At 36.5% G+C, this 21,473-nt stretch overlaps 1 protein-coding gene across 1 annotated transcript; it reads right to left on the reverse strand.

Moving 5' to 3' along the window:
• Positions 1–1,962: 1,962 nt before the first annotated feature.
• LOC140048756 (NACHT, LRR and PYD domains-containing protein 14-like) lies at positions 1,963–20,141 on the reverse strand. The gene is made up of 7 exons (XM_072093533.1): positions 20,084–20,141; positions 16,618–17,165; positions 16,341–16,391; positions 15,830–15,868; positions 15,542–15,583; positions 15,041–15,079; positions 1,963–7,371 (listed from the first exon to the last, which is right to left on the reverse strand). Exons 2-7 carry the CDS (start codon positions 17,141–17,143, stop codon positions 3,503–3,505), a joined length of 4,566 nt encoding a protein of 1,521 aa, XP_071949634.1. The 5' UTR covers positions 17,144–17,165; positions 20,084–20,141; the 3' UTR covers positions 1,963–3,502.
• Between the last annotated feature and the right edge of the window lie 1,332 nt (positions 20,142–21,473).

Below are 21,473 nucleotides of genomic sequence, written 5' to 3' on the forward strand. Positions count from 1 at the left end.
ATCTCTACTTAATTAAATACATTATTAACAATTGTAGGGGTTTACCGTCGAAAATTGATGGGACCATAATGTTCACTGCATCATCTCAATCATCATAGATATACAAATTACTCATTATCATGATCACTATCCTCATCACCAAATTATTTGGGGAACAATGATTATTGAGTAACTTGTATACCTCCACGATCTAGTTTTAATAATTACCTTTTTAGGCCTAACCACATCACAAAAACTGAATCAGCTTGACTGGAATCTTGTTTATTCGTTCATCGTATGTGTAATCGTAATTCCATCAAATGAAATGTGTATGGCATAGTGTTTCATTTGTATGTCTGTACATGCTACCTTGGTATGGAACGGTGTTTCGTCTGTCTGTCGGTATGCTCCTACCGTATTTGTATTGAACAGTCTTTCGTCTGTGTTCTCATTTGATATGTCATGAAACAATTGTTTCTTCTGTCTTTCCATATGCTCCAACTTGTATAGAACAGTCTTTCGTCTGTATGTATTCCTTTGGTACGACATCATGACAGAATAATTGTTTTGTCTGTCTGTCCGTATGCTCCTGTTTGTATGGAACAATCTTACGTCTGTCTGTGTGCTCCTTTGGTACGTCATGAGATTAATTGTTTTGTCTGTCTGTCCGTATGCTCCTATTTGTATGGAACAGTCTTTCGTCTGTCTGTGTTCTCCTTTGGTACGTCATGAGAGAATTGTTTCGTCTGTCTGTCCATGCTCCTATTTGTATGGATAAGTCTTTCGTCTGTCTGTGTTCACCTTTGGTACGTCGTGAGAGAATTGTTTCGTCTGTCTGTCCGTATGCTCCTATTTGTATGGAACAGTCTTTCGTCTGTGTCCGTATGCTCATATTTGTATGGAACAGTCTTTCGTCTGTCTGTGTGCTCCTTTGGTACGTCATGACAGAATTGTTTCGTCTGTCTGTCCGTATGCTCCTATTTGTATGGAACAGTCTTTCGTCTGTCTGTGTGCTCTTTTGGTACGTCATGACAGAATTGTTTCGTCTGTCTGTCTGTATGCTCCTATTTGTATGGAACAGTCTTTCGTCTGTCTGTGTGCTCTTTTGTACGTCATGAGAGAATTTTTCGTCTGTCTCTCCGTATGCTCCTATTTGTATTAAACAGTTTTTCGTCTGTCTGTGTGCTCCTTTAATTCATGACAGAATTGTTTCGTCTGTCTGTCCATATGCTCCTATTTGTGTGGAGCAGTCTTTTGTCTGTCTGTGTGCTCCTTTATTTAATTTATGACAGAATTCATCTCGTCTGTCTGTCCGTATGCTCCTATTTGTATGGACCAGTCTTTCGTCTGTCTGTGTGCTCCTTTGGTACGTCATGATAATTGTTTTGTCGGTCTGTCTTTCCATGGAGGTATAACATTTCTAATTTTATACCTCCATGGTCTTTCTCTGCGTATGCACATTTGGCATAAAATGAGAGAACAATGTCGTTTCGTCTGTATGTCCGCCGTATTCCGGTGTGGCTTAACATTAAATAAAACTAGATAAGCAAACATTTCTATTTCATGTGTATCATTTTTATTAGTTAACCATGGTAGAAACAAAAGTAAATCTACACTGTTTTAAAACATATTAATACATAAACTAAATACAGTAGTCCTAAACAATATTTATAATAATGAATTATATCTTACTAGTACGACTAAGTTTTTCATCGAAAAATTATAGAATGTTGATGCAGCCAGTAAAAGAAATTCTGAAATAGAGGACATCTCATGTGACGGTTTGTATATGATGAGACCCCAGATTACATCTATCAGAGTACATTAATAAATAGAGGGCATCTCATGTGACGGTTTGTATATGATGAGACCCCAGATTACATCTATCAGAGTACATTAATAAATAGAGGGCATCTCATGTGACGGTTTGTATATGATGAGACCCCAGATTACATCTATCAGAGTACATTAATAAATAGAGGGCATCTCATGTGACGGTTTGTATATGATGAGACCCCAGATTACATCTATCAGAGTACATTAATAAATAGAGGGTATCTCATGTGACGGTTTGTATATGATGAGACCCCAGATTACATCTATCAGAGTACATTAATAAATAGAGGGCATCTCATGTGACGGTTTGTATATGATGAGACCCCAGATTACATCTATCAGAGTACATTAATAAATAGAGGGCATCTCATGTGACGGTTTGTATATGATGAGACCCCAGATTACATCTATCAGAGTACATTAATAAATATTTTGTTTACAAATAAAATGAGAACAAATAGTAATGACCATTTTGAATATAAATTAATCATTACAAAGAGTAATAAAAACAAATGCATTTATCAGATACATACAACATAAAAACAGTATATAGCTTTACTTCAACCGTTTATTTGTATATTCTAGTAGATACATTAAGATAAGGCCATATTGTAGCCTACTATACGGTAATATACTGTATGCATTACAACTTCTTTACCGATACTATAGCCACCTACTCTGTCGTTTTGTATACAATGATCATTCAAAATACCTTCACCAAAATACAGTAAACCGATAAGTATAATAATTAAACAGTCTTTCTAAATACGTATCATCTTGCGTAGATGCGTACCAAAATATGTGCAGCAGCACAAATTCTGGATAATTCACTTATTAATTAACTGTGGGCTTATTTTGATTACCACGTTTTGGACTGTTGGGATAAGAATCAATTTGATAGTTTGGATGAAAATGTGTCGTAACGTCACAAAAAAAACATAACTTGACGACGACAAACTGTAACGTATAATTGTGATTCCACCCCACCCCATTTATCAGCATGTTTACATGTGGTTTTTTTTCACTGGTTATCGCCATGAACATCAGATCATACGTTTCTCTTCATTCTTAATAATATAGCCTATAAGTCTGTCTCGTTCACTAAAAATAAGAATTTCTGCCAGTAATTTAGGTCACTGAAATAATTTAATTTGGGACTCATAATACTAGTCAAACTAATGCTAGGCATTATAGTCATGTTTAGCTTGTTGGTGATTGATCTGTATAATTATACAAACACATGCAGAGTAAGCAAAAAAATAATGAAAAACTTAAATCAAAACTCTGATCATAAAGAAACTATTCACATCATTCATCTGATGGGACTCTTTTACTATTTTAATGAAGCACAATATGCCTATAATCAAATTATTTACATTAACTGATACCGTAGCTTGCAATTCTGCATGTGAAGTGTTTGCAACTTAGGTGCCTTTTTCAAGAAGGTGACCAGTAAAGTAGCATTAATGTCACCTAAATCATTATTGCCAATATAAAGTTCTTGTATACGCTATCATCATTTCATTCATTACGTCACCTGATAGTTTGCAACCATTCATACCAAGTAAAGTACCATCAATGTCACTGATACAATTACCCCAAATAGAAAGTTCTTGTAGTGCCAACTCATTTACTCCATACACTCTCATCATTTCATTCATTACGTCACCTGATATGTTGCAACTGTTCATTCCAATTTAAGCCGCTTAGGACACTTACTCAGAAAAGTACCAAGTATAGTACCATCAATGTCACTGATACAATTACCACAAATAGAAAGTTCTTGTAGTGTTAACTCATTTACTCCATACACTTTCATCATTTCATTCATTACGTCACCTGATATGTTGCAACTGGTCATGCTAAGTTTAAGCAGCTTAGGACACTTACTCAGAAAAGTACCAAGTAAATTACCATTAATGTCACCGAAACAATTACCCGCAATATAAAGTACTTGTAGTGCTAACTCAGCTTTTCCATACACTCTCATTATTTCATTCATTACGTCACCTGATATGTTGCAACTGCTCATGTAAAGTTTAAGCAGCTTAGGACACTTACTCAGAAAAGTACCAAGTAAAGTACCATCAATGTCACTGATACAATTACCCCTAATAGAAAGTTCTTGTAGTGTTAACTCATTTACTCCATACAGTTTCATCATTTCATTCATTACGTCACCTGATATGTTGCAACTGTTCATGTCAAGTTTAAGCAGCTTAGGACACTTACTCAGAAAAGTACCAAGTAAAGTACCATCAATGTCACTGATACAATTACCACTAATAGAAAGTTCTTGTAGTGCTAACTCATTTACTCCATACAGTTTCATCATTTCATTCATTACTTCACCTGATATGTTGCAACTCCTCATGTAAAGTTTAAGCAGCTTAGGACACTTACTCAGAAAAGTACCAAGTAAAGTACCATCAATGTCACCGATACAATTACCCCTAATAAAAAGTTCTTGTAGTGTTAACTCATTTACTCCATACACTTTCATCATTTCTTTCATTACGTCACCTGATATGTTGCAACTGTTCATGCCAAGTTTAAGCAGCTTAGGACACTTACTCAGAAAAGTACCAAGTAAAGTACCATCAATGTCACTGATACAATTACCCCAAATAGAAAGTTCTTGTAGTGCTAACTCATTTACTCCATACACTCTCATCATTTCATTCATTACGACACCTGATATGTTGCAACTGTTCATGTAAAGTTTAAGCAGCTTAGGACACCTACTCAGAAAAGTACCAAGTAAAGTACCATCAATGTCACTGATACAATTACCCCAAATAGAAAGTTCTTGTAGTGTTAACTCATTTACTCCATACAGTTTCATCATTTCATTCATTACGTCACCTGATATGTTGCAACTGTCCATGTCAAGTTTAATCAGCTTAGGGCACTTACTCAGAAATGTACCAAGTAAAGTACCATCAATGTCACTGATACAATTACCCAAAATAGAAAGTTCTTGTAGTGCTAACTCAGCTTTTCCATACACTTTCATCATTTCATTCATTACGTCACCTGATATGTTGCAACTGTTCATGTCAAGTTCAAGCAGCTTAGGGCACTTACTCAGAAAAGTACCAAGTAAAGTACCATCAATGTCACTGATACAATTACCACGAATAAAAAGTTCTTGTAGTGTTAACTCATTTACTCCATACACTCTCATTATTTTATTCATTACGTCACCTGATATGTTGCAACTGTTCATGTAAAGTTTAAGCAGCTTAGGACACTTACTCAGAAAATTACCAAGTAAAGTACCATCAATGTCACTGATACAATTACCCCTAATAGAAAGTTCTTGTAGTGTTAACTCATTTACTCCATACACTTTCATCATTTCATTCATTACGTCACCTGATATGTTGCAACTGTTCATGTCAAGTTTAAGCAGCTTAGGGCACTTACTCAGAAATGTACCAAGTAAAGTACCATTAATGTCACCGAAACAATTACCCGCAATATAAAGTACTTGTAGTGCTAACTCAGCTTTTCCATACACTCTCATTATTTCATTCATTACGTCACCTGATATGTTGCAATTAATCATAGAAAGTACAACCAATTTAGGAAACGTATTCAAGAAAGTACCCAGTGAAGTACCATCAATGTCCCCAAGATCATTATCATTGATACTGAGTACAACTAAATTTGGTATAGCTCCTTCATTACACTCATTTATATCATGTATAACTTTTCCGGATAGATTACACTCATTCATCTCAAATGAAAGATAAACAACCGATATCATCATTAACCAATGTAGTAAAGAGGCATCAATATTTCTGAGATTATTATTACTTATGTTGAAACTGAGTAAGGCCATAGTACCACCTATTTTTTTTAACTCTCTAATCATATCATTCATTTCTTCACCTGATAGATTGCAATTACCTAAATCAAGGTGAATGGCCAAAAGGTATACAATGTGTGCAAGAATGTTTCCTTTACCATCAGGTGATAATGTTTTACAAAAGGTACTAAAATCAAATCCATTAAGAATCAAGCTATGAACTTGCCACAGAAGGTCTATAAAATGCTCCCCCTCAACTGAATTTGAATTATTGTACTTAATTAACATCTTTAATGACTTTGATATATCATTGTGTTGGTCTAGGTTTTTGCTGACCATGTGCGTTTTTAAGGCACTGGTCACAGTATCACGATGTTGATTTTTAACACATTTGAAGTAAACATTTATGAAAGTACGATAGATTGATAAATTGTTTGAAAGCCAATGCTTTAAGAATTTACCTGCATCAGCACCAAAAAATCCAACAGCATGCATATTTGCTCCTGTTAAAAATTGTCCTGTTATTGCCGTCGATTCGTTCGTGCCTTCTCTTTCACAAAGTTTGTATAGATAAAATCCTGCTAATGCTTCTTGTATCAAGATGTGTGTAGGCATGTATACCTCAATTTTTGAATCAGACCTTGAACCTGATGCTTGTTCATCAACAAATCCTAGTTTAATTGCCAAGTTAACTAGACTTTTATCTTCGTTAGCTTCCAAATCTTTTTTGTTAATTGAAAATTGATTTTTTTTCAAGCTTTTATACATACACTTTCCTAAGAAAGTCATAGCATTTACATATTTTTCTGGGATGTCTTCAAATTTCAAAAATGGTTTGTCTCCTGTGTTATATTTTACACAGTAATGATTCAAAATACATCGAAAAAGTTCCTTGAAAAGATCAGCAAGATTAGAAGGAAGACTTTGTTCTTTGTCTTCATAAATAATACAAATTGAAAGAAGTAGCATTGGCTTTTTGCATAATTCATACGCTAAAATGTTCTTGGTCTCTTTTATTTCTTGCTGAAGGTCATTCCCAAGTTTAGGCTTATTAAATATTTGGAAATAATTGTCAATGTACTTTTCGATACTATCTTGATTAAATCCTTCAACTTTCACGTGTATATCACACATTCTTATAAACTCATCTATGTTTTCTGACCGTGAAGTGAGTAGCACAGCGCTCTTTTCTAATGTGGTTTTCTTAAAAAGACTTATCAAGCTTTTATTCCTAAAGCGTACTTCATCTAACCCATCTAATAATAATACAATTTTATTGTCATGATTGTTAATAAATCTCTTTATTAACATTGTATCTCCTGGGAGATATGTTTTGAAATTGAAATCTTCTTTATCCAGTTGTTTTTCAATCAGATCATAGATACTCTTGCCTTCTTCTAAATCTCTTAACTCCAATAAAAAAACAATTTTACCTTCAAACGCCATTGGTTTGCTAATGGTTGTGCTGTATGCTAAATACTTTAATAGAGTTGTTTTACCAATACCAGCCTCACCAGAAATAAGAACTCTACATCCAGCTGTGGATTTGATATTATCTAATAATTCTGGTAATGTTGTTGGATGACTGTTCTTCCTCTGATTATCTTCTATGACAAGGTTTAATTCAGTGAAAATTTCAATATTTAAATATGATTGGCTATCCATTATCGATGGCGTAAATCGTTCATTATTTGTATGGCACAATCTTTGTTGTCTATCACGCAGGTAGTTTTCTATTATTTCTGTAAAATAAGCAAAATAATTCGATCAACCAATATCATTTATAAAAAGCCTTTTTTTGGACATAATATGATATGTATACTCTAAAAAGACTAACAGGAAGTTGACCAAATATAACTGTAAATATGGACATCTGTTTAAACAATGATGATAATCAAGAACCCCTGTGCGTAATGTTTGTTTAGCAACCATTCACAGAATATCGTTTGGGAGGAAGGAATTACTTTTCTTTGATGATACAAAGCCTCCCGGATCAATTGCACATGTATAACTATGCCTACGGTTCATTATAAACAAAGAGAAAAAAATACCCTAATACGCAAAAATACATATGTTCAATTTTAGATAATAATTTATTTAAAATTCATAAATACCAATGCCATAAACTTATGTTTAACCAATATACCAAATGAATTCTATATTTAACACTTTTACTCTCAGTACCGGTACTATCCACATGGCGTTATTTTATGCAATATGATATAGATAAATTCACATTTGTATCACATGTATCTCCAATATTATAAAAGCTTAGATTACTATTTGGTTAATACTAAAAGGGTCGATAAACGGATGTAAAAGATGTTGCATCACACATTTGACACTATACTAGACAAATTGTAGATACCACTGATCTGATTGATTGATTGATTTATTATGGAGAAATACGATACATATACACTTATTTCTCATGATAGTAGCCTACTGAGAATCTGGATGTTCAGAGTTGGTTGATAGATGCAGGTGTAAGTTGATCAGTCTATTTCGTGCCTGCTTACCTGGATAAACCGTCAATATAGCCTCTCTCTCCGAAGAGAGGATACAATTTACGAAAAAGAAAAATCCGTATATATAACATAGCACCCCTATCGGATAATGCACGCATCCGTAACCACGCCCTCAAGAGGGAGCCATCCAACGTAGTAGCGTCAACATTTCTTTTCGTACTGCCATTGTGTTCATACGTGATACAAAGAACCCGATAGAATTCCAGGAATTCAGAGAATACAAGCCGAAGCTAAGTTCCTTTGTTCAGTCAATATAGTGATTAGACAGGCTTAGTCATTCCTGTTAAGCAACTTGTTGCTCAGAAAATCACAGAAAAACGTGTTAGCAAATCTATTGAAATTGCAAACAAAGGTGGTAAATCTTGTAAAGACTTTTGGAAAGTGCTAAAAGGCAATACAAATAACAGTAAAAATATTCAATGTATTAAATCAAGAGACTCTGGTGAAAACATTGTCGAAAAAGGGAAAATGAATGAGGTTGTAAAAGATTACTGGGAAAATCTTGGCAAAGCCAATATGAATCTTAATGATTGCGGTACTTACCTTACAAGTCGTTTTGTTAATAATATTAGAAATCAAACAAAAACAAATTGTACATATGATAAAGATGTTGACGAAAATTGTTTGTATGATGTTAAGATAGATTATGATATTGTAAAAGAGGCTATACTAATGGCAAAGAATAATAAGTCACCAGGTCTAGATAATATAACAAATGAATTAATTAAGAATGGTGGCAACAAATTAATCAGATCTATATTAGACCTATTTTTACAAATTTTAAAACTAGAACAAATACCAAGCGAGTGGAATATTAGTGTAATTGTTCCTATTTACAAAAAAGGGGATCGCAATGATCTCAATAATTATCGAGGGATATCGTTAACCTCCTGTATATCCAAAATTTTTAATAGGATAGTTGCCAAAAATACCTCTCTCTATCTTGAAGACAATGCTATTCTTTCGGAAGTCCAGGGAGGCTTTCGACCTTCGTATAGATGCGAAGATCATATCTTTGTTTTAAAGAGTGTAGCGACTTGTCGCTTACAACAGGGTAAGCATACATACATGGCCTTCTTGGACTTCCGAAAAGCATTTGATAGTGTATGGAGAGACGGCTTAATGAAATCAATTTGGAATACAGGAATAAGAGGAAAGGTATGGAGGATGATTGATAAGCTTTATGCTAATGTTAAAGGTAAAGTCTCCTCTGGTATAATTGATACAGATATTTTTGATATTGATCAAGGAGTAAAGCAAGGGTGCGTTTTATCACCTGTTTTATTTAGCATCTACATAAATGAGTTTACCAAAATGTTAAGATCCAAGGATATATGTATTAGAGTAAATGATACATGGATGGGTAGCCTTTTTTGGGCTGATGATATTGTATTATTAGCTAACAATGAACTGGAAATGAAAAGAATGTTAGACCTTGAAGGAAATTTTGCTAAGGAATGGAAATTATGCTTTAATTTTGAAAAGTCAAATATACTGATAACTGGTAAACGTGTTGATAAAGTAAGACAGTGGAAATTAGGTAATGGCTTTATATCTGAAACTGAATCATATAAATATCTCGGTGTACATATTTCTCGTAAATTAAATGACCATATACAAATTGAGAATGTTATAAAAAAAAGGTCAAAGATTAATAGCGTACGTTAAATCAATTATCAGTAGCTTTGATAACTTTAACAGAGTATATTATGGGGATACTCTGTGGAGATCGATAGTTCTCCCATCTATCAACTATGGTTGTTCAGTATGGTGCTCTTTAAGTAGAATAGATATAGATAAACTAGAGCGTCTCCAGCTCCAAATGGCGCGTTATATCTTAAAAGCACCTCGAAATACATCTTGTGCCGCCTTATGGAGAGCTTGGTTGGTCTCCAATTAACGAGATTCATAACGCTCTTTGTATGAAATACTTCCATAGAATTATAAAGATGGAAAACTATCGATGGCCAAAAATTATGTTTATTGGAATGCTACAACTTAATTGTGAATTTAAAAACTTAAGGTATAAGTTTCTATCTTGTATAAATGATATTCTCTTGAAGTGTAATTGTGAATCCAAAAATATTTTCACCACTCTCTCAAATTATAAAGAAGTCTACTTTCCAATTTCTGAAATCTTAAGAAAACTTAACTATATAATGATAGATGAATGGAGAATTGAATTACAAAATAAATCAAGTCTCCACATCTACGAAACATTAAAATCAAAACCTGGACTTGAAAATTACTTAATTGATAAAACTAATTTTGAAGGTGCTGCATTAAAATTTAAAGCTCGTTCAAATACTCTACCTTTGAATGATAGAACTGCAAATTGGAATATTGATAATAATAAAAAATGTAAATTGTGCGGTACAAATTCGGACGAAGACATCCATCATTTCATCCTTAATTGTCCAGCTTTAAATAATATACGTAATCAGGAATTATTTAATTTATATGTGGATATGTATAGAAATGGCAGCAAAGATATGTTTGATACTTTTTATACTTCTCCTGAAAATGACAAACTTAAATATATTTTGGGATACTCAGATAATTTAATTGATGAAGAGTGTGAAAATATTTTGGATAGTTTTTGTAAAAGATACCTAAAACAAGCATGGCAATTTCGAAATGATTCACTGAATTCCATGACTCAATAACTATGTTATCTACATTGCTACATTAAGTAAATTGAAAAAAAAGTGGGGGGGGGGAGGAGTTGGGGGTTTCTTGTAATAAGCTGTGTTTATCAGCTGATTTTATTTTATTTTATACACTTTTACTATATCTTGTTTTGTATTCATTGTGTAAAGTAATAATCTACTGTATGTATCGATGTAAATTGGGGGGTGGGGGGGGGGGTGTAGGATAGGGGTTGATAGTTGCTTTTGCCTTTTTTTACTTTTCTGTTAATTGTTATATTTTATATTGTGAAGGATGCACCTTTGTGCTAAGTGTGCCACCGATCTAAAGGTGTAATTCCAAATAAATAAATAAAAAAAATAAATTCCTTGTTGTGTGTGGATACGTTCAAATCCGTCATTCTAGGCTTATCTAGAGGATTCTAGTTACGTTTGAAAACGTTGTTTTAGGCCTAGAATAGAAATAGCGATACGTTGCAAATCGTTATCCTAGCGTGCTAGGATAGAAACAAGTACACACGCCGTTAGTTACGTGTACGTTGTGTAACAATACGATTGTTAGTTGGCACTATGCCAAAATCAGAGTGCATACAGTGCAAGGGTCCCCGTGCTACGACCAACAAGTGGGATCGGCACGCAAGATGCATTAATTGCCGTTCTTGTAGTGAGGCGGCTCCGTGCGATATTTGTGTCCGGTGGACGCCTGCGAAGTTTGCGTCGCTACCTAAGCCTCGGGATCGTGTGGAGGTCACTGACCCCACACCGTGTGTAACTCAGGAAACAGTTGTTAGTCAGCCTACACCTGCACGCGAGAATGCTCCTCCCGCGATGGCTGCCTCCGCTGCAGCTGCGGCCGATCCGGATGTTCTCTCCCCGGCGGTCATGCAAGCTATCTCGGCAGCGGTGAGAGCGTTGCCTAGGGAGATGCCCTCTGCAACCTCTCCTCATACCGGCCCTCCCCAAGTTCCGTACATCGAACTTCGGCCCCCGCCTCAGACGTCTGTGTCTGTGAGGGCCCGTCCATCGTCAGAGGGTACGAGTCCGATTTGACGATGGTCACGCTCTCTGATGAGGAGCGCGTGAGAGAGCGTGAGGGACCGGAGGGTGAGGGCCTGCAGGCATTAGTGCTTCGTACTGTCCCGGCGGTACTCGAATTTCTTGGAGTCGACTACGCGTTTAACGAGCCGAAGCCCACGCCATCGTCGAAACGTTTTTTGACGTTCGGTCTGCGCACGCCGCTGAAGAGGACCTCCACGTGCCCGGTTGTGCCGCTTGATCCTGAGCTTATAGATAGGATCGAGCTTATAGCTAAGGAACCGAAGATTCCTAAGCCTGCACCGTTTATTCTCGGAGCGGCCTTTCCAGTGCCTACTCAACAGTTTGAACACTATAATACGGCGCCCGTCATTCCGGACGCCGCTAAGGGACGGGTCCGCGAAGACCAAGGCTTAGACGCAAGTAGGTCAAAATTTCCTAGTGGCGAGCGCGCTAGGTCTGAGGAGGTTCTGTCAACTGTTGACAGAGCGGCCCGCGAGACGATTTGAGCTAAGTCGATGGCGGGATATCTTCTTTCTTTTCTGGCGGATCCAGAACACCCGCTTCATAATGATCCGCATATCGTTATATTGCTGCAGCAAATCATGGGCTTGGTGGCCGATCAGCAAACAGCTATATCGCTTACGGCATCCGCGGCTCGCCGCGTGAACGTGCTTCAGTCTACGGACATCGCTCAGGCCAACTCCTTCGGCGCCCGTGATCTATTTTTTCGGGTCATTCTGACATAGAGAAGACAATTGGGCGCGGGAGAGGGAAGCTCGTCGCGAGACTCGAGCTAAGTTTCCAGCTAAACGTCAGGCGAGTCGACAACGCCCTAGATCAAGGTTGACACGACCGCCTCCTCCTCTCCCCGCGGTACCGCCGCGTTCACGTGCACCCGCACCCGTTCCCCCTCCCCCTACACCGGGGGCTCAGCCTGCCTTTCAGACTTCGACCTCCTACCCACAGAATAACAATCCCCACCGTGGTGGTGGAAGAAGAAGCGCCCGCCGCGGTTGCGGTCGGCGCTCGGGTAATGCGAGGCGCCGGTGACGCCCTCGGGGCGCCCGTCCTCACGGCGGAGGACGTGGAGGTGGGGGGTCGCCTACTACGGTATGCGCGGGTTTGGGAGACCCTTACTACAGACAAATGTGTTCTCTCTACCGTGACGCATAGGTAGGCCATAGAGTTCACGAGTCCGCCGCTGTGCGGCGGTCCTCGACCAACAAAGGTTCCACCCGAACCCGTAAAGAAACAGGCGCTCATGGAGGGCCTTTCTGCAGTTCTCCGCAAAGGAGCTGTGGTGCCGGTAAACGAACTCTATGCGTCCCCGGGATACGAGTCCATCGTGTTTCTCGCCGAGAAGAAGTCCGGCGATTGGCGACCCATATTAAATCTGCGGAGTCTGAACAAACGGTTCATCCGTCCCCGCAGGTGGAATGGAGACAATACCATCCATCCTGCTGGGGTTGCGGCGAGGCGACTGGGCGGCGTCAATAGACTTGAAAGACGCGTACTTTCATGTGCCTATTGCGGAGCAAGACCAACGTTGGTTGCGCTTCCGGATTCACGATCGTGTTTACCAATTCGTCGCGTTGCCGTTCGGGCTTTCCACATCCCCACGTGTGGTCACACGTCTAGTCAGGACGCTTGTGGCGTTCTTCCATCAGAACGGCATACGCATCTTCATGTACCTGGACGATTGGTTGATCGTGGCCCAGTCTCGGGACCTGCTACAAAACCATCTTGCGCAGGTCCTCCTCTTAACGGAACAGGCGGGGTTTATCATAAACCGAGAAAAGTCGCGCCTTCTGCCGGGAAGGGAATCAACACTCACCGTCTTTAATAGCCATCTGAAGCATTATTTTAACTGGTGCAAGCGCCAGCCGGTACACCCCAAGACTGTGACATTGAGACAGGTATGCGCTTTCCTGCATTACCTGTTTGAGTCAGTTTACAGGTCCGCACCATATCCGGTTATCGGTCTGCCATAAGTGCAATCACACCGACTTTTCCAGACGGTTCGAGCGTCTCAACATCCACCACAATATCAAGTTTGCATGCTGTGTGGAATGTTTAGAGAACGGCCCCTTGGTTCTTCCCCGCTGGGACATCAACGTCATCCTAGCCGCTCTCACACGTCCACCATTTGAGCCTTTACATAAGGCCTCTATGTACAACCTTTCGCTTAAGACGGCGTTCTTGCTGGCGGTGGCGTTATGCAAACGCCGAGGCGAATTACACGCTCTCTCCTTAGAACTAGGCCATATCAGGTTTGAGCGTGGTGGCGGTTTTTAGGAAGGACTTCCTAGCTAAGACGCAGGCGTTGAATTTCCCGCCGTTTTCGTCCCCACCATTGCCTCGATTTCAGGGGTTGAGGAAGACAGGTTCTGGTGTCCTGTTAGAGCGATTAAGATCTACATCAACAGAACCAGAGCTTTGCAAGATGGTGTTTCACACCTGTTTATCGCTTCAGTGTCCCCATTCCGTCCGGCAGCGAAGTCAACGATCGCAAATTGGATTGTTGCAGCAATTCGCGCTGGATACGAATCCTCGGACACTCCTCCTCCTGCGCATATGCACCAGGTGCGTGGCGTCGCCACATCTTGGGCGTTGATCACGGGAGTCCCTCTCCCTGACATTCTGAAAGCGGCTTGGTGGCGGACGCAATCAACGTTCACTTCGTTTTATCTATCGGATGTATCCGCTAACCAGGCACCAGTGGCGACCTCAATTCTGTATGTACGTATTCGTCACTTACTTGTCGCCCGCCGCCGACTAGGTTTAGTCCGGTGCTAGACTGGCTATATTGTCGGTTTATTCAGGTAAGCAGGCACGAAATAGACTACACAAACCAACAGTGGTGTTGGTAGTCTATGAGTGCTGCTTACCTGGATAAATGCCCTCCCGCCGTCCCCACTGACAAGTGTACTCATGAAATGATGACGCTACTACGTTGGATGGCTCCCTCTTGAGGACGTGGTTACGGATGCGTGCATTATCCGATAGGGGTGCTATGTTATATATACGGATTTCTCTTTTTCGTAAATTGTATCCTCTCTTCGGAGAGAGAGGCTATATTGACGGTTTATCCAGGTAAGCAGCACTCATAGACTACCAACACCACTGTTGGTTTGTGTAATATACCTTGTTTATATAGTTACCCAACTAATAATCACTAATCAAAACAAAACAAATACCTTGTTCAGAAAGAGGCTTGCTTCCTTGATTTTCATTTTCTAATAAAGAAAAAAGCATTACAAAATATAGGGTAATAGAAACACAAAAAAAGTACTAAAACTAAAATATTATTTCCTTTGTGGTTCCAATATAATTAAATCTTCATGCCAACACAACGAAAATATAATTATTGCTTGTGTATTTAAATAACTGGAATCGTTTACGTCCCATGCTAATCCTACAAAAATAGGTTAAAAGGTAATGATTATTTATACTCTCTTTTTTTTGTTATCCTCAAATGAGATGGCAAGAAGATTTATGTTAGTTTTGCAGTTGAATATTATTAAGTAAATAAAAAAGACCTCCTCTTATTCATAAAGTCAATTAACATAAAGTGAACGGAATTATTTTGATTCTATCTGTCCCATTTAATAGATTGAGGTTATCAAATTTGGTGATTAATTTAATGTTAAATTGTGGGAATTACTATTATGATTATTGATATTTTCTTTATTATTTACTTTTTATTTTCTTGGAACTCGATGGTCTCTTATGCTCATCATCTAGAAATCAAATCAATAATTAATATTAATAAAACGATACAAATTAAAATTTATAATTTCTAAAAATGTGGGAAATACGTTTATATACACTTATTTCTCATGATAGTAACCTACTGAGAATCTGGATGTTCAGAGTTGGTTGATAAATGTAGTTGGAAAAAGAGTAAGTTGATCAATATGTTTACATATCCAGCTACTAACTATACGGTATGGTAATCACTAATCAAAACAAAACACATACAGTACCTTGTTCAGAATGAGGCTTGCTTCCTTGATTTTCTTTTTCTAATAAAGAAAAAAAGCATCACAAAATATAGGATAAAAAATACCAAAAAAGGAAATATTATTATTTTCCTTTGTTGTTCCAATATAATGGAATCATCAAGCCAACACATGACAAGACAACGAAAATATAATTATTAGTGTATTTAACTAACTGGAATCGGTTACATCGCGTCTACCTTTACCGTAAGTACCGACAAAAATGGGTTTAAAAGGTAAGTATTTGTTATATTCTCTGGTTTTGTTTATCCTCAAGTGAGATGACAAGAAGATAATTTATTACTTTTGCAGTTGAATAGTATTAAGTAAATAAAAGACCACCTCTTATTCATAAAGTCAATTAACATAAAGTGAACGGAATTATTTTGATTCTATCTGTCCCATTTAATAGATTGAGGTTATCAAATTTGGTGATTAAATTAATTTGTGGGATTCGAATTACTTTATGATTATTAATATTTTCTTTATTATTTACTTTTTCTTTTCTTGGAACTCGATGGTCTCTTATGCTCATCATCTTCACTATCTAGAAATCAAATCAATAATTCTTATAAATAATACAGATTAAAATTCCTTAAAATGTTATTTATTTCTCATCCATTAAAATTTAATGGATAGGAAATATCGTCCGCTCATAATATTTTACAAAAAATACAATCAAAGTAATGTGACATTCATGGAATAAACCACGAGACGGAATTGTTATAGCATGTGTTACTTTAGATATTGTTAATCATAGACAAAATACATACCGGTACTTGATAGGCCTAGTTCTTCCTGTGCATATTTTCCAAGACATCTTGCAAATTTCTTTGTTTTGCCTGGATCCTTTGTTAAACGTTTGTTGATCTCCAAATGAAATACGGCATCAAACAAATTATACTTCTTCAATTTGTAGACATCATTAACTTTCTGTAATGCACCAGGTTCAGCTTGTCTCACAGCCCTAAATAGTTGTTTTCGATAAGATGACAACCTGCTTTGATCAGTATTTTTAATATTATTATCTTCTAAATACTTAATTGCAAGCAATTCAGCCTCCTTCGGACCTGTTAATCTGGTGATCTCTAGCAGTAGGCCGACATTCTTAGGTGAGATAATACCATTGCCACTAGTCTTATCAAGTTTATTGAATAAAGTATGTCCCGTGGATTCCTTAGTAAGATCTCCTTTTGGTAAAATATCAAATAGGCAAAATGTCAACAACTTGTAGTCTTCATCCTCATAGTACTTACTAAGCTCAAATTTCAAGTCATCAAACTTATCAATGTCTGTCATTTTTTTCTAATTGTGTGTCAGTCTGCAAAAACAGATATTATTAAATTATAATAAATTTCTATGTATATATAACTTCTATAGTTTTAAATTGAAACTTATATGGTGCAGGATGAAGGCACACAATAAGTACCGGTACCATATAAGTTTCAATTTTTTTTAAAATTGTGTATATTATGTTCTTAAAAAATATTCAACATCTTTTAATGAATAGTTGTTATTAACTCAATGAACAAATGATTACAGTGTGTTTTTTTTCTCTAAAAACATTCAAAACGGATCGGCGCTCTTATGATGTGCATTGTTTCGTTTAATCCAGATTTCGCTGGAACAAATTATTTTTTAATTTCGTAAATAACGTGTGCATTCCGAATATGAATATTATATTATAAAGCATGTTAATATATACTTGTTTATGTTTTTAATTCGATATTAAATGTGCAAAATGAATGTATTTATCTCTGTCAGATAAAGTATAATGACGGCGATTGATCACGTTGCAAAATAAGTACAGTATCAACGCACGCAAAAAAAGTCTATTAAATTAAGTATGTCCCGTAAATAACGTGTGCATTCCGAATATAAATATTACATTATAAACATTTAATATATACTTGTTTTATGTTTAATTCGATGTTAAATGTGGAAAATTATAGTACTACATTTAGTACAGTATCAGCGCACGCAAAAAAATTATCGTTTACTTGAAAACTGTATTTGACAGAAAAATATATTTTGTATTGTTATAAGTGAAAACATTATTTGTTTACATTTTTCTACAGAAGTGAATAACTAAAAATTGACATATTAAAAGTCTTTTTCATTATAGTAGGGCGGCCAATGTGTGCTTTTTCATCATGGGGGGCATTTTCTGTTAATAGCAGGCAACCATGTGGAATATATCCCTTATGGGATGACAAAAAAGATAGGGGTGGATGCCGCTCTCAAATTTCAGGTCAAAGGTCATTTTCAAGGTTATAAGTTCAAATATGGTAAAATAGAGGTTTAAGCTGTTTTCAACAACATATAAGCTAATTAAAAGAAATGTAACCATTATTGGATCATTATTGACATATTGCTGCAGATGGTGAAGTTCATCAATTTTTCAACTTACAAGTTTAAAGGTCATTTTCAAGGTCATAAGGTCAAATAGAGCACAGACCTGTATTAATAATTGAAATAAATATAATTTTCATGATAGCCTTGGGCTGAAGGAATGGAGAGGATGAGTCCTAGAGTATCAAAATAACCGAAATTGGAGGCCTACTGGAATGTCTTAAATTTCATTTAAAAACGGTCACAGAGGATTTGTGGGTTGGGAGTAATGGGCGGCATGGGCACATGCCAATATTCAACATTTTTCTGGGATAGAAGGAGGTAACGCTCTGAGGTGGGTATTTCTTCAAGCACTGATATTATAATGCCTACTGGCCATCTGGGTAACGGCAAACGATTGAATCACAACCACATATGCATGCTTTCTGTAACAACTTCATCTGGCTCTTTAGTTTACATACACATGTAACAAGTTCCAAACTGGGTTAGGGGCTTCCAAATGACCCGATTCATTTAGGCCACATACTGATCTCTGCCTGATAGTTGGCTCGTATGTTTAGGTTCTATGATATCTGTATTCACCATAGGTGAGTTTTTTTAATTTTAAGTGTTTCCCGAAGTAGAAATACAGGTACTTAAATATTTATTGAGTGAAGTGAAATACTTAATATTTAAGGGAAATATATATCACTAGTGTTAATGGTATATGGTCACTGAGTCTAGATGGAGGTAGCACCAAAGAGTAGTCTGTTATTATACAGTTATCTGCTCAAGAGTACCATATATTTGGCAATACTAAACGTTAGTGTACACTGTACGTGGAAAGTCTTAATCTTAATCATTTCCATTTACAAGGAGTGGATGCGTTACAAATGATTTCCAGTATGACCTCTTCCCATAACCAGCAAATAATGACGTGCTGCAACCTCTAATGGCATGGAAGCTGGTTAGATTATTCTTAATAGGTTTTCAACCACTTTATTGTTCACTATACCAGACATCGTCCATACTTTTGAAGGCTACTGTTACAAAGTGCATATCATTATTAACATCAACTTTCATGTATAATTGCAAGCTCTTTGTTATTGACATAAAGAATGTCTAAAAACTGTGTGATATTTGTTCTCCTCCAAACCGATGAGTGTGGCCCAAAACACATACGGAAGTACAGATTAGTACATTGGGACTATCCTTTCAATCGTGTCACTGCTTTTATCCACCCCATTCTGTAATATTCTGCAAAAAAGTCTTCTTTATGTTCAATATTAAGTTTATTTTGAATCAACTTTTTATAAGAATAATGTTGTAGCTCGAATAAAAACACACAAAAAAAAGTTGTGTTTAATACGAATGCAAACGGTACTAAATCTGATTAATAGGAAAAATCCTAATCGAGACACCAACTACTCTTTCGTTCTAGCGATTTTTTCACCTGAAAATATTCTCATCTTTATAGTTTATTTCAGCATTGAAAATGTATCTCTGTGTGTTTATACATAAATAAGCTTAACTTACAGTGACTCATTATGAAGGTAAGAAGCCAAAAATATTTTATAAATTCACTAAAATGTGTTTGATATTTTCACATATTGAATTTACATGTACATAGTAAAATCATATTAATAGTAATCATAATATGCGAGGCTAGGCAAATAAAGTTGAAGAACTTTATTATCAGTAGCCAATAGTTATCAATCAATTATTGTTTTGTTCAGTACAATCATAAACCTATTATAGGTCCGAACTAGTACCGAATGGTACGTGCTACCCAATTAACCAATCAAATGACTGACAAGGATACAAGGCGTGGCATTATAAACTATACATGTACTATACATACATGTATATGATGAAGTATAACAATTTACATCAATCGTAGTGACTAACCTTAATCGTGAAAATGTTGCAGAATACTGTAACGCAAGTCCTAAATTCTAACTTTAGCTTGCGACCAGGGAAGAGTGAGACTTAACCCACTCTTCCCTGGTTTGGTGTTCCGTGGCGTAAGTAGTTTAATTCGTGTTTTGACATCAACGCTTTCTAGTTATAAATGATTCTAAACTCGTGACGACGCGGAATACAAATACGATTGTTCCCGATCGATATAGTCTAGACCAATCAAACGTTAGCATAAACAATATTAAAAATTATCAAATGGTTGAATGATGAAATACAATAATGGTTTGCTGTTGTTGTAAAAATTGTGTAATTCAATGGCGTTTTAGCTATTGTAGGCCTACATAACAAAATGGTTATTTTTCACCTGAGACTATTCAGATAACAGTTTCACGTCTCAATGCAGTCACTGTAGAACTCCTCACCTTTCCCGCAAACGAAGGGAATATATCCTTATTAATATGGTTTCTAGTATATTTGTATGAGATGCCTAACGAAAACATTTGTTGTTTTGTTGCAATTAAGTACGGTAGGTCCGGGGAAACAAAATGATCACCATGGTCCGTATCTATTAATGAAGGGCATCAGTAGAGCGATTGCATTGCATTCATGTTTCATTTATTAAATAGTTTTGTTTGTATTTCAACAACATGCCTACTACTACTTTCGTTGAATCCAAATAAAATGATGGATAATTATATCTCTCTGAAATATTCATCTTGTATACTGACAAAATAAAGTTTTGCTATTTAGTCAAAATGTTAGGCCTGCGTTTATTAAATTCGAAACTGTAACTGGAATCCCTTGCTATTCTGTTATTGTTGTAGTAGGGGCCTTAGTTCGATTGCGTCATCAAAGTTTATTGTTATAAAACATACTAATAGGCCTATAAGATATGTTCTAGTCTGATGAAGCATAGAGTCTCTTTGTAGTGTGGCATTTGAATTTTAAAATAAATATTTTGGTTGTGACGCTTGTTTACTTTACCAACTTGTAACAACAAATCATTTAAATCCAATGAAAAGGGAGGCGAGATCAATACTTGCCCGAAGCATAATACATTGAATATAATAAGTACGGTATGCACTGAATTAACACGGTGACTATTATTATCGATGTCCTTGGAAATTCTATAGATTTCCTCTAAACCCTTAAAAGCGATTTTGGTTTACTCAATTTTAGAATTGGATAGGCCTATTAAAATTGCTGTAGTTTCATTATATATAGGCCTACCATATACCAAAAATACAACGTTGTAACATACATACAAAGTATGTATGTCCAGCTAGGATTAGGAAGAATGTGGAAATCCGGTTACCCCCACCATTTTTTTTTTTCAAATAAAATAATTTGTTTACAGCACACAGCATTTTTCTTTATT

This window comes from Antedon mediterranea, chromosome 5 (genome assembly GCF_964355755.1).
Source record: "Antedon mediterranea chromosome 5, ecAntMedi1.1, whole genome shotgun sequence".
Lineage (NCBI taxonomy): Eukaryota > Metazoa > Echinodermata > Crinoidea > Comatulida > Antedonidae > Antedon > Antedon mediterranea.